Source organism: Salvelinus fontinalis, chromosome 6 (genome assembly GCF_029448725.1).
Source record: "Salvelinus fontinalis isolate EN_2023a chromosome 6, ASM2944872v1, whole genome shotgun sequence".
NCBI lineage: Eukaryota > Metazoa > Chordata > Actinopteri > Salmoniformes > Salmonidae > Salvelinus > Salvelinus fontinalis.
This window is the reverse complement of record NC_074670.1, coordinates 25,441,640-25,456,338: the sequence shown is the minus strand read 5'-3', so window position 1 is coordinate 25,456,338 and position 14,699 is coordinate 25,441,640. Positions and strand designations below refer to the sequence as shown.

The 14,699-nt window shown below is 41.8% G+C and overlaps 1 protein-coding gene across 3 annotated transcripts in view; it reads right to left on the bottom strand.

Moving 5' to 3' along the window:
• Positions 1–1,833: 1,833 nt before the first annotated feature.
• Positions 1,834–14,699, bottom strand: part of LOC129857456 (diacylglycerol kinase beta-like) — a 55,031-nt gene continuing 42,165 nt past the window's right edge. For all 3 annotated transcript variants that reach the window (XM_055925713.1, XM_055925712.1, XM_055925714.1), the window contains 5 exons: positions 14,464–14,554; positions 13,238–13,433; positions 6,493–6,613; positions 6,244–6,304; positions 1,834–3,990 (listed from right to left, as the gene is read on the bottom strand). In XM_055925713.1, the coding sequence (XP_055781688.1) occupies positions 3,883–3,990; positions 6,244–6,304; positions 6,493–6,613; positions 13,238–13,433; positions 14,464–14,554 (577 nt within the window). In that variant the 3' untranslated portion in view covers positions 1,834–3,882. The remainder of the gene's footprint in view (positions 3,991–6,243; positions 6,305–6,492; positions 6,614–13,237; positions 13,434–14,463; positions 14,555–14,699) is intronic.

The window sequence follows — 14,699 nt, the reverse complement described above, 5'->3', positions numbered from 1 at the left end:
TTACTATGACTATGATATGTGGTTGTCCTACCTAGCTATAAATGCACTAAATGACTGCACTAAGTTGCTCTGATTAAGCCGTCTGCTAACTGACTAAAATGTAAATATAAAAATCTAATGATTTGGGGGAAATTCTAAACAGTTATTCCTAATATTATACAAACTCCCCCTTTTTCCTCCAAACATAACGATGGTCATTATGGCCAAACAGTTCTATTTTTGTTTCATCAGACCAGAGGACATTTCTCCAAAAGTACAATCTTTGTCCCCATGTGCAGTTGCAAACTGCAGTCTGGCTTTTTCATGATGGTTTTGGAGCAGTGGCTTCTTCCTTGCTGAGCGGTCTTTCAGGTTATGTCGATATAGGACTCGTTTTACTGTGGAATAGATATTTTTGTACCTGTTTCCTCCAGCATCTTCACAAGGTCCTTTGTTGTTGTTCTGGGATTGATTTGCACTTTTCGCACCAAAGTACGTTCATCTCTAGGAGACAGAACGTGTCTCCTTCCTGAGCGGTGTGATGGCTGCGTGGTCCCATGGTGTTTATACTTACGTACTATTGTTTGTACAGATGAACGTGGTACCTTCAGGTGTTTGGAAATTGCTCCCAAGGATGAACCAGACTTATGGAGGTCTACAATTTTTTTCTGAGGTCTTGGCTGATTTCTCTTGATTTCCCCATGATGTCAAGCAAAGAGGCACTGCGTTTGAAGGAAGGCCTTGAAATACATCCACAGGTACACCTCCAATTGACTCAAATTATGTCAATTAGCCTATCAGAAGCTTCTAAAGCCATGACTTAGAAGTAGATGTCCTAACTGACTTGCCAAAACTATTGTTTGTTAACAAGAAATTTGTGGAGTGGTTGAAAAACGAGTTTTAATGACTCCAACCTAAGTGTATGTAAACTTCCGACTTCAACTGTACATACACTGGATAGGTGCAGTGAAATGTGTTGTTTTACAGTGTCAGCCATAGTAGTGTGGCACCCCTGGAGCAAATTAGAGCTAAGAGCTTTGATCACAGGCACATCGACAGATTTTTCACCTTGTCGGGTCGGGTATTCAAACCAGCGACCTTTCGGTTACTTGCACAAAGCTCCAACTGCTAAGCTACCTGATGCCTAAGACATTGATGGGGATAGGAAGTGAATTATCTTGTCACTCCTGTGGAACCCCCCGGAGGCCTGAGAAACACAGGTCAAGCGTAGGTGTCCTGTCCATCTGACACCAAGCGAAAAGGTAAACACTAGTGCCACACTCATTTGCAACATCCCTAGAGAGTTAGGAAAACAAGCATTAGCTATGTGTTCCAGTTAATATTTTACATTGTATTGAATTAGTAGCAACACCATGTAGTTACTTTGTGCAGAAGGCATTCATTTGTTTATGTATTATGTACAGTAAGCCTACAGTAAAGATATAAATGAGATCATAATGAATGAGGAGTTATGAATGAAATTATGTAATACAATCAAAATTCTTCTCATTATTTTAAAAGTAATATATGCTAAAGGAAATGATTAGATTTGGTAAGGGGCATTTCTTTTAAGACTAATCATATATTAATTTAGTTGAATCAAGCAACAAGAAAAATGCATGCTAAAGGGTCATTGAAGGGTCATCACAGGATCAGGGTGTCAACAGTTTGACAGGCATCTCTCATGGCTTGAGTGTATCCACTGTATAAATAGCTTTAGAGCAGGTGTAAGAACACTAACAGCATAGTGAGTGTCCTGTCGGTGACAGTCAACCCGTCTCAGGTGACATTGTGCCATTGAGTGCCATTAGGTGTCAACAGGGTCAAAGGTAAAAACACATGTAGATGAGCATGTCAAACGACAACAACATTTAATGGTTTTCGTGTTCTGTTCAGTTTTTGAACAGAACTACACATTGGCGTGATTTACAGAGAAGAGCAATACTTTATGCAGAAAAATAACATTGTGTACAAAAATACAACTTCACTGTACAAAACAAACACTGCACTTACTAAGCAAAGTAATGGAAAAGTTGGCAGACCCAAATCTTCCATAGGCAGGATGGCACTTTGAACAGAGACAGAAATCCAATACAGTAATCTTCCATTCTTGAATTGTACTTAGAAAACATGCCGGAATGCATTTCAGTTGAAAACTTGCATCTATTCATGTACAGTTTGGGTGTCATTCTTGTGTAACAGATTTGAAGAATTTCAAATAGTGTATGGATCTGATCTGAATATGTGATCTGAATATGGCCTTCTGTTCTGTTCATCTTTGGTAGTATATTATATTGAGGTATGGGTCAGTGGTTTAGGTGAAAACTAACTGATGTCAATATAAGAAAAAGTCACTATAGATTTCTGAAATTAAAAATACAAAATACTGTTCAGGTTAACAATATCAGGACATTCTTATGGTTTAGCCTTACGTATATGCATATCGTGTGCGAGACCAAATAGCCTCTGCAGATATCTAGAGGGAGAACACAGAGCTTCTTCTTGTCTCTGAATAACCCAGTCGTGCAAATGGATTAGACTGATTCTCATGATTGATTCTTCAATTCCAGCTCAAGTATGTCAACGGTGATTTCACATTTGGACTTGAGCTCTAATTGGTTAATGTATGCATGTAGGAGTGATGTATTGGAAACATTCTCAATGGCAAACAGCTGAAAAAGACTGAACAAATCAATAACCTAAGGAGGTCAAAACCTGCTCTGGAGTCTTGACTGTGACGATTGTACAACATGATGTACTCAATTCTAATTCTAATTCGTTGAAGGGGTTTTCTATAATAATAGTTAGTTGAGCAATATTATATCTTAAAAATACCTGAGTACCTAGCCTTGAAAAACAGGACTCCCTGAACACAAAAGGTTGATTTCAGGTTGATATGATTTCATATAGTGTGAGAGAAAGGCAGTAGTTGAACCCTGACAAAGTGCTTTACTTCCAAAATGACCAACACAGTACAATTCCACAGGTTCAAGAATACAGTAGATCTTGGTTATCCATGCAAGTGTATATGTCATGTGACGTGTGCATGCATTTGTTACCAATTCATTTTCCTTAATTGGTCTATGATCCTTAATGGAAATAGTTTCTATGATCCAGCTGCAAGACATTTGAGCATTAACCCGTCAAACATGTTTCGCGAGAAACCTAACAGAGCCTTTGAGATTCTTAAATCCATTCTCTGATGAAGTCAACATTGAAGAGATAGTCAGTGCCCCGATGAATTGTGAAGCAAATAACCTGAAACTTTACCTTAGACCGAAAGCTTAAAATATGTTGACTCAATATCATCACTGTCCTTATGCACCCTGAAAGATATGTTCACTTCATAAACAGTAATCCAAAGTCCATCATGCATTGGGGTGTTCAAATGCAAAGACATTCAAAATATTGATGCAGATAAAATCAATACCTTACCATACAAATGACTTTCAATGATTGACAGAAATGTGTCGCTTCCTTCAAAGGACTTGATCCACATGGCACGTTGCACAAGACCACTATAAAAATGACATTTAGAAAAACATGCCATCGTAACAGTATAAAGTTATACTCTGGAAAGGTAAACAACTGTTCCAGAGGGACAATGCCACTGCGTTGGCATTGTGGAGTGGCACTGCGTCATGAACCAAAGTCTCTGTCCTTGTAGTTCCTCACTCTAAATAAGTAAGGGGGGCACTGACATTTCCATGGCAGAAATAGCATGCACAGCTACAGTATGCTATTGAATGGAGCTAGGCTAACAAATTAGAATCCTAGCATCATAACCTAGCGACCCAAATGGAGCTAGGCTAACAAATTAGCATTCTGGCATCAAACCTAGCGACTTCCATGGGTAAAAGCGCTTGTTTCTCTGGAGAAGAGGCCGAAGGCTAAGTCTCTCACTCAGTCTTTGCTCTCGCTGCATGTTCGTCGGATCACAGAGGAGAAGAAGCTGTTGCCTTGTGGGGGACCCATCAACATCGGTGCCTGGTTCTTATGCACTATTTCAATCTGGTGTGGACAGAGAGTGAAGGAAACAGGATAGAGTTACACGGTGGTATGATACTGTTGGGTGAATGCTTTCATAACATGGAGCATGTGGACCCACTGAACATACCTGTACACTGTACAGCAAGGGAGGTCATGGCCTGTGTAATAATGTAATCATGCCATTCCAATAAGCGACCACAGAGAAATGCTTGATGTTGAATTCTATGAGTATTAGACGCTAGTACTATTTCAGAAGAAGAAAATGTTAAATTACCACAGATCAATGAAATGGTAAATATCAACCATCAAGGTATGCCCTGACCTGTACCTAGCTCATTATACTATAGCCCTCGGGGTACAAACAAGAATAATGAGCAAGGTAAATGGTATCATCAGCATTAAAGAAACCCTTTTTACTTCAAAGAGAAGCGTGCCATTCATCGTTCATGAACTCTAACACTGTAGTGGTCGCTATTGTGCGTGGGCTTGATGTCCAAATTATATTCAACATGATTGAACTTAATGTTACTGGAGTATCATTTAATTGACAAATTAACCTTTCCATGAGAATTGAGGTCAAATAAAGGTTCAACACAAAATAAGGACTTGAAAGAGAAGCTGGCCATGTTTGAAAGCTTAAAGGGCTATAAGATTTTGTATTTTATGATAAAGAAATTGATTAGATTTTTCAAATAGATTAATTAAATGGGAAATCTGCACAGCACAACAAAGCGGCTACCCTAGCGCTGATTTGGTAAATAGCTGAGGGATGGGGCTAGAGAACGTAACCTAACAAAGCTATCAATACTGGGACTGACCATCCATTAGATCAAAATTATAGTTTTAACCATGTTTTAAACCTACACAGCCAGTGTTTGTTTACAATTGAATGGTTTACAAACAATGGAGTAAAACAAATGTATATTTTGGGGTTCTGATTGTGTACTGTCACACCCTGATCTGTTTCACCTGTCTTTGTGTTTGTCTCCAACCCCTCCAGGTGTAGCCCATCTCCCCATTATCCCCTGTGTATTTATACCTGTGTTCTCTGTTTGTCCGTTGCCAGTTTGTCTTGTTTGTCGAGTCAACCAGCGTTTTTGTTATCAGCTCCTGCTGTTCCTAGTCTCTCTTTTTCTCGGCTTCCTGGTTTTGACCCTAGCCTGTCCTGACTCTGAGCCCGCCTGCCTGACCACTCACCCTGCCCCTGAACCTGAGCCTGCCTGCCGACCTGTACCTTTGCCCCACCTCTGCATTGTTGACCTCTGCCTACCCTGTGCCTGCCTGCTGTCCGGTACCGTTGACCCACCTCTGGTTTACTGACCCCTGCCTGCCTTGACCTGTCTATTGCCTGCCCCTGTTGGAATATAAAACCATTGTCAATTCGACGTGTCTGCATCTGGGTCTTACCTTGATTCCTGATAGTGTACAACAGTTAAACTAAGATAATTAAGGATTTTATAAGTTAGTCGTCAATAATCAATGGTTATATATATCTTTTTTTAAATGCATGGCCCTTTAAAGGTTATGCCAGTGTACAATAGAGATGTAGTCATACATGATATAAGTGTAAATGAATGGGGTTAATTATCTTATGTATGCAAAACATGATTTGCATAACAGTTGTTGTTAATAATTAGTTGGATAACATCCCATTTTAATGAACATTTAACAGGTTGACTGATTCAAAATTCAGCATCGAGACGTCTATAACTCACCATGGAAATCACCCAACACACAATTATGTATTGTCAGAGCCTAACTTTCATTTGTGGAGTTTTGCCAACAGACACAAGTGCACTTATAAACTACTTGTTTTGTCATGCACTAGATTCTCCCATAACGACTGAAAGATCTGTATGTAAATTCTGGCTCCACTTCATCTGTGATGCTGTCAGAGGAGTCACATTGTAATTAAAAGCAAACACTGGTTTAATCAGCACAAGTTGAGCCATTTCATTTTGAAAAGTGAACAAAATGCAAAACAAAACAAACACTTGTACTTGTGCAGGGGAGTAGTTTGAGGGACCGGGTGAACACATTAAAATAAAGCTTTGTGTTATTACATATCAGTTAGGATAAATTACAACTATTTAAAACAACGCAGCTTCACTCTCGAGAACTTCTGCCGGGGTACTTTAAAGCATTAATATCTTATGTGGGAGCATAGAGACACCTAGATGATGAACGTTCTATATGAACCACCTGTGTGTAGCACATTGTAGTGTACAGTACATGCATTAATACCACAATGCACGGAACATTGACATGACTTACAGTACAGGGAGTCTGCATCCATGGCTCCCCATCAATCTGCATGGGGAGGGCTTTGGTGGTCCTGACAATGACAAACAAAAATCACTCTTAAAACATTAATCTTGACTTCTGTTATGTCATCCATCTAGATTGTTTCTATGTTGCTAGACGGTAAACAGTGTTCAAAAAGGCAGAATATTGATCGGATGGGATAAAAGAAGGTGACTGTGGTCAGACAGTGATCAGTGGTTATGGTCAAGGGGTACTGACCTGATGGTGACCGAGGAGCACTGGGCCAGGCGTCTTCCTGCACTCCTCAGGCCGATGTGGATCTGTCCCATCTCCATGGCTCCCTCCAGACCCACCACCTCCAACAGCTGGTCTGACGGGTCTACAGACACGGAGACATAAACACAGCTACACACAGAACTCACACCATCTCTCGACCATCCTGTTGATCTGAGCAATACAGTTTGAATGGATCCTAAATCGAGCCATTGGTTAACTCGGGAATCCACGCACCTTGAGTAAGAAAAAGAAGAAGGAAGAAGGAGGAGAAGAAAGATGGCAAGAACAGGAGGGATAAAAGAGGCGAAAACGAGGTGTGCTTCATTTTCAAGGTGCACAGTTTGCCTTCCGTTCTCCAAAGTCTGAATATTCACTGTTGAAAGGAAAAAAGAAGAAGCAACAAGAACAACAACCAGCAGCCATAAACAAAACACCTATTAATTAGATTGCGCCGGCAATGGAAAGCAATCCTGTCTTCCTATAATTATTAATTTATTTTCTGTTTTGAAGTTATGAGCATTGATTTTGCCCCTGCTGGAAGCCCAGTGTCGCGCTGAGCCCATCTGTTTCAGTGGGCCTGTTACTCCTCCTGCTCTCAGACTACTCGTCCCGCCGCAAATTAAGCCCTGTTGGGAGTGCAGAGAGACACTAATTGAAACTAAGACCCATTTTAGGGACTTGGTGGGTATGGTAGAACAAACTAGCATGCTGTCATTGATCGTGCTGCTGTATGGTGCTGTTGCTAATGCTAGATTGCTGCTGCTAGGGCCAGGCTGATGTTCAGGGCTTCTAAGATGTTTGAGTGATGCCTTAGACACAGTATATAAATCAACCATATTTGTATTTCTATGGATGTTATTGTTGAGGGGTAGTGTCCATCTGTCACTATAGCAACAGGCTGGGTCGGCACCCTCTGTGTTAAAATGTGAATGGAGAGTTTGCCGTGGCATGAAAGCTAAAAAGAGAGTTTGTGTGCCTTCCGCACGTGCGTGCTTGTGTGTGAATACCTGTGTGTTCACACCTGTGTGTGTATGTGTGTGTTTATGCCTGTGTGTGTATGTGTGTGTGTGTGTGTGTGTGTGTGTGTGTGTGTGTGTGTGTGTGTGTGTGTGTGTGTGTGTGTGTGTGTGTGTGTGTGTATGCATGTGTGTGTATGCATGTGTGTGTGTATGACTTTGTGCCTGTGTGTGTGTGTACACAATGTGCTAGCCCCCTGACACTGGGTCCTCCAGCATGCCTTCTCACGTTAACGATGCTGGCTCACACAGCCCCTGGCTGACACGTATGATGGACAGCATCACCACGGCGACAGATAAACGTGTGGAACTTCCTGGTTGCCCGGGGCTACACACAGGTCATATAGTATACCCCAGAGTGCTTACTGTGGGCAAGGCCAGGAGTGTGCTCTGCTCTCAGCAACCAAGGTCAGGGCAGGGAGATCATCCTGCCCTGAGGTTTCATGAATTTGCCTATGTTTGAAAAGAACAAATGATTGGTATATGACTATCATAAACAGTGGTGGTTGTATTAGTATGAGGCTACTTCAGTTGTTTAACCGTTGGGGGATGGGTGGGAGACTAAATTAACATTTGAAATTATTTTAAGATGATTTAGCAATTAAATTTTTTAAATTACATTTTTAAAACTTCTACCCCCTTTTTCTCCCCAATTTCGTGGTATCCAATTGTTAGTAGTTACTGTCTTGTCTCATCGCTGCGAAGGTCGAGAGCCATGCGTCCTCCGAAACACAACCCACACTGCTTCTTAACATAGCCCGCATCCAACCCAGAAGCCAGCCGCACCAATGTGTCGGAGGAAACACCGTACACCTAGCGACCTGGTCAGCGTGCACTGCGCCCGGCCCGCCACAGGAGTTGCTAGTGTGGGATGAGACAAGGATATCCCTGCCAGGCAAACCCTCCCTAACCCGGACGACGCTGGGCCAATTGTGCGCCGCCCCATGGTTCCAATTGTGCGCCGCCCCATGAGTCTCTGGTGGCACAGCTAGCACTGTGATGCAGTGCCTTAGACCACTGCGCCACCCGGGAGGCCACATGATCATTTAGCTATTTGATATCGAACTGTATCCCCAAAAAAGTAAGTAAAATGATTTGAGAAAATATTGAATATGGCCTTTACTACTATAGCCCATAGAAATACATTGAATAACACATTCATGAATGGCAAAATAGACAGTAAAAAATATTTATCCCTGTATTCTTTGGGGCACAAAACTACTTCCATACTTCCATTCGTTTGTACTTGAGACGAGTCCCGTGACACTTGTTGTAGAGCAAAATGTAGAACATCACGTTCGCGAGAGTCTCCCTTTCCCATAGTGGTGTAATATTAGTTTTGTAGGCCAAACTGTTCAGGACGCTACAAACGTTTTCTTGAGCAGACCGATTTTCGGCATATCTCCTGGTCTGACAAACACTGCTGTAGCTCTGCCACCTTCCAAGGCCGACAAATGCGAATGAGGTGGATTGAGACGCAGCCCATGCAAAAACCCTGATATCTCCATCTTAAACTGACAGATTTTGATGGGGATTTTTTAAATTATGTTTCTTAGATTGAGGCACGGGTAAGTCAATAGACTCTTAAGGATTAATGAATGCGTGTATAATACTAGCTGACTGTTACAACCAGTGCAGTGCCCGTTTAATAATAGTGATGGATGCATAACTATAGCCTGGTCTGAAGTCTATAGTCATGGGAGAAAGAATAGACTCCAGTTTTCCCAGATTTGAAAAGAAAATCATGTGATCATCAGAAGCACTGGTTACACTTGTCAAATGAGAGAGACCGATTAAAGATGTATTTGATTTCTTCTTTTCAAGTGATTTAAACTTTTTTTTTTTTAAAAGGACAACACTAGTGACACCAGCACTTCCGGACAGGTTTCTCTAACTCAAAGCCATGTAAATATATGGCTGGGCTCTCACTTATCTGTCTACTACATTCTGGCCAAGTGTTATTGGTTGAGAGTTGGTCATAGCGGAGATGTTGTGTAACATATCATCAAGCGCTGTACTCTGAGAGAAGACCCACATTCACTCACCATGCAGTGTTTAAAAGGGCTAAAAGGTGGAGGGTGAAGTAGAAACATAGATCTTGCAAAAAATAAAAACTTGTTAGTGTTGAGCGATTAGTGATTTTTTTAAGGTCGGTTTGGTTCGATTAGTAAAAAATAATTGTTTTATTTACATTCAAATGATTTTAGAGCTTTTTAATAGAAATTCCAAAGCCAAAAACAATTCAATCGCCAAAATATTGAAAATATTTCATTGTCTCGGTCAGGTCCAAACTGGGTAGACATCAATATAAACATAGACATTTTCTATGAAATAATACAATATTTCAGTTGTGTATATTACATTTTCATTCCTTAAAGTCATCATCTCATCTCTGCTTTGGCAGTAGAAGCCATACTGTACTGTCTGTAGTCATCCTATTTAGCTAGGCTAGCCTGCATTTTACTAGTTCTTCAAGGTAGATAAGGCATACTTTCACAAACTGTCTCTATCTCTCTCACTCGTAATAGTGTTGTGTACATTCCTCTCTCATGTGGTCTATGCGGTCTCTGTGTATCTCACCTAATGTAGCAGGCATAAACTATATCCATCTCTGTCTGAGCCAGAAAGAACAGGTGCAATAGATCATGGCCATTGTAGTTAATTACCACGTTTCTGCACTTAACTAGGTTAAATATTTGCTTAATGAAAACTACAACTCCCTTCAGCCCAGCGTCCCACTCTCATGAATAATTTGATTTCGCTCGAGGAAAACGTCACATTGGTCTCACAAAAAAACAGAACTAAATGGAATTCATGTAAATGAACTGGTTGTTGAATTGAATGAATTAGTTGTTTAATAACTGGGGTGGAAAAAATACATTTTTGTAATCACTTAGCACTACAACTTGTCCTTTTCATATATCAACACCCCTTATCGTAGATAAATGGAAAATACAGTCATACAAATAATACAAATTTAGTGTTCAAAACAATCTGTTTTAAAAGAGGGGACCAAATAAAGACCAAATCATTCCTGTTCGCACGTCAACATCACTTATTTCAGATAGAAGACAAGACCGGGTCACAGAGATGTTACTGTGGCTTACGCACACAGCCAAGTCCTATAATAGGCAGCCCACGCCTCATAATCTAGTTGTCACAGTGCAAGATTAGTCCCAGCATCCTTGTCATTGTCAAATACCTGTCCAGGGCAGTCTCTACTCCACTGACAACATGCAGAGTGACAGAGAGGGAGTGGGTGAATGACGTTGAGACCACCTTTAGAATCTTCATGGTACATGTCTCAGGGCATCAGTCCCCCCCTGTCCCCGTTCTAAATAATTCACCCATAGCCATTCCCTTCCACCTGAGGGGCTTGTCTCCTGGCGTCAACAGCGGGACGACTTAACAGTTCCAGAAAGGTCAGTTGTTTTTTCCCAGTTTGATCTGCACTTCGCACTCCGTGCTCTGGGTACGCGTACAGCCCACAGCCCCCATGGCCCCCAGCCCCACGGCCCCCCAGGCTAATGCACTCTGTGTTTACGGGCCCCTCTAATACGCCATTCTCTGATCTGACAAGTTGGGCCTCTCATCTTGAGCACACCTTCAGCAAGGGCAACCAGCACTCACTCACTGGCCACTAAGTGCCTTTTCAGGTTCAGGCTGAGGGTTAGGATAAAACAAAAAAAATCCTTTGCACCAAATCGAATGATTTTTGTGTGAATTAATGGAAGGGAGGGACTACTGTAGTGTATCGACGGGGTGTGAATTGATCATCTCCAACCACCACTACCATCTTAACCCCCCTTGCCAAAGCTGTCATTTCTAGGGCTCTGTCCATTGCCTTTCTCCTAGTCTATAAGAGTAGAACTCAGTGAAATGGATGATGCCCTATGTTATTAGAAAGAACATGCATGATCCAAATGGGTGCATTCATCAGTGCTTGACTCGTATTGACTGAAATTAAAGAGCAGGGGGAATCTCCACTGTTTGCGAAGCACACTGGCAGATAATGGATTTGGTACTTTGATTTTAACTGAGGTGGATACATCCCAGAATATGTAGTCAATGGGTTGCCTATTATACAGTGCCGTGTACATCGCAGTGTTACTAATTCATGAAAACATCCTTGGTATGACTGTACATTTGACTGTGAGAAATTGTCACATGCCCAGTCTTGTATGATTTGACTTTCACTATACACTGTATGAATCTGATTTGGTTGATCTATGATCTAATCATGCCTGGACATAATACACCAGCAAAACACTACCACGTACCACAGATGTAGAATCTTAATTTGATCACTCTTTTGTTGCTGAGAATCTTCCTGCGGTGCAGGGAAGGCAGATTAGTTATTTACATAAATTCACTGAAAACCCGCACTAAAACACGGTTGTGTTAACAGTATTGCACTTTTCATTTGGCCTACTTTTGTCCAGCTAATAGCCTAACCACCAATCAAGCAACATTACATACCAAACGTTTAAATCCTGTTGCTATTATTTTGCTACAACAATGCTGGTCAAATTAAGATCCTATATCTGTACAATGCCCTTGCAATAAAATACTGTACACCTTCTAATACAAACACCTTGATCACAGCTACAGCGTCATTGTGCAAAATGGTACGCAGCATCATCTGGACATGTGTGCGACAAAAGTGTAACATTCACCATTAACTGTCAAGCGGTCCACGCATACAATTTTATGATATGTTAAATAAATCCAAAGCATCCACCTCACATAACTCACTGCAACTGCTTCTGCAATGGAATGCTGCAAAGCAAACGCAGCGTTCCATTGGAAATGAATGTACTTCTGGTGTACCAAAACGCGATGACGCTGTCGCTGTGATCAAGGTGTAAGGAGTAGCCCTAGTCCACTGTGAATTGCACTTCCCTACATTATGCTGCTCTGTGTGAGGACAACCCTCTACATAGTATTGCCAATGAAGGTGATAAATGCGTGTTTACAGTAACTTAACCAGTGACTACGGTGATCGTCCACAAACTAGACATGAGAAGACAATTTACCAGTTTACTGGCTGACCTTAACTCCTCCTAAACAATAATCTGTGTTAATTCATAGATTCTCATTGATGAGCTCCCATCTGACATATTTATGTGTTCAGTGCCCATAAAGGAGGCAGAATTCACACTGAGCTCCCTCAGTCTGCTCCTATTAGGCCAGGTTGTCCACTTCCGCCTACACAAGCCATTACCAGTCAAGTGACAGTGCGAAACAGTGACATTAAACCGCACCCCTTCATCCCAAACCAAATCTAAGCACTGTGATTCAACTTGTCATTGGTGAAATATTCATACCAGCGCCAGGGAAAACTTTGTCCCAAAGTTTGTCTCTGATCTGTCTGATGTGAGCTTGGACAAGGTCTTGCCTCTTAGTGTCACAGGTTATTAGGAGAAAGGGTCTTCTATGCTAAAATATCTATACACAATATGGCAGCCAATCAGCCATTGAGTTGTAGCATTTCAAGCCTGGTGTTATCCTGTGTATGTTTGGTTGTAGTACTGATCTGTAAGAGGCATACCTGAATATGAGCAAGCCTTTGACATTTTAAAAGACCTTAAAGGACCTATGTAAAATACCCCATGTAAAATAAATGTGGCAATGTGAACAATGTTTCCTCAAAGTTGGAATTGCAATAAATACATCTCAAATTCACCAGTATCCATCATTACGATAGCTACCTTGGACAGCAAATTGAAGCTCTTTGGGGTCCAGCACTGTTGTCCTCTTATCCTGGGTCTTCTTCCCTCCCCGGCGGTTGCTCCGCCTTTTCCTGCTCTCACCCCACAGGTTGGAGCCGCCATGCATGCTGGGAATGTTTAAAATTGCGATGCCTTCCAAAGAGATGCTGTCTAGGTCCAGAGTGATGCCATCGCACTTTACAAAGGACAAGGGTCAGGAAAGAAAGCGAGAGAGAGGGAAGAGGGAGGGAGCAAGAGCGAGAGAGAGAGAGAGGGATGACATCAAATCAATAATCAAAATGTTCCTCTTGAAACATTTGTGTAGCAGTGAAATAACATTAAGTAGATCATGCTAATTATGCTTGAGCCAGAGCTTCTCAGTTAGGTGTTATCAAAACTTTACCACTCATCTGGCAGCCTTCACTGCTGAGTGATGATTAACAGTTTATGTCGAAGCCATGTGATCTTTGACAAGCTGGAAATGTCCACCAGAAGGGGACCTGCCACCAGCCATGACTCCTAACAACCTTATACTAGTACGGCATCCGTATTAGGAATTCCCTCAGTTGCCAGCTGTATAATAACAGGCCACTTCTCTGTCCTCTCTCAGTGGAGTTTAAATACATGGCCTGTATTCCACACCAAACCTGCTCCCCTTCAGTACCATACTAAGTAGCCATCCACGGCTAATTAATGAAGACCTCTGCCACCGCTGATGGCTCTGAGGAGGGGGAGATGGATCGGCTAGACACCACCTTCATTATCCCTCAATATCACACACAGCAGGGCCGTGCCGGGATAATTACCTGTGTGTTGGGCTGAGGATCCGTTAGGGGAGTGGGAGGGGGAGAGGGGAGGCCTCCCTCCCTCCTCAACACTTCCAGACTGAAATTGGTACAAATGGAAGGCTATTTGTGGATCAGGAGGTGGCTGGTGCTCAGTGTCTTAAAATGGTGTGCACTAGATTAGAGGCATTATTCTCTCTCCCCGGGAGATTGTACCTAGGTGTTTGACTTTTTGCTTCTTGTTCTCACTGCATTGTGTCTGCTTTCAAAGACTTCATTTTGCATGTTAACAGTAGGTGTTCTTGTTGCAGAGAACAGCACAAGTGAGAGTAGTTTATGTTGAATTATTGCTTATTCATGCTATGACATGTCGTAGCATTAAATAGCATAAAAATACTTAGTCCCAATCTCCCAAAATTGAAACCAGGCAGTTGTATTTACCTCAACCTCCAGAAAGTCGTGGAGCTTCTTGCATGTGGCCGAGAAGGTCTCGGAAGTGCCAAACTCAAAGTACCACAGCTTATTCTTTGTTCTGAAAAACAAGACAACAAGAAGTGTAAGGGGACTAGGAGGAAACACAAATCTATCTCTCCCCACATCAAAATCTACTGCCATACAGTCAGCAATACAAAAAGTGGATGAAGCGATTTCCCTCTCTCTCCTCGCAATTCCTCTCT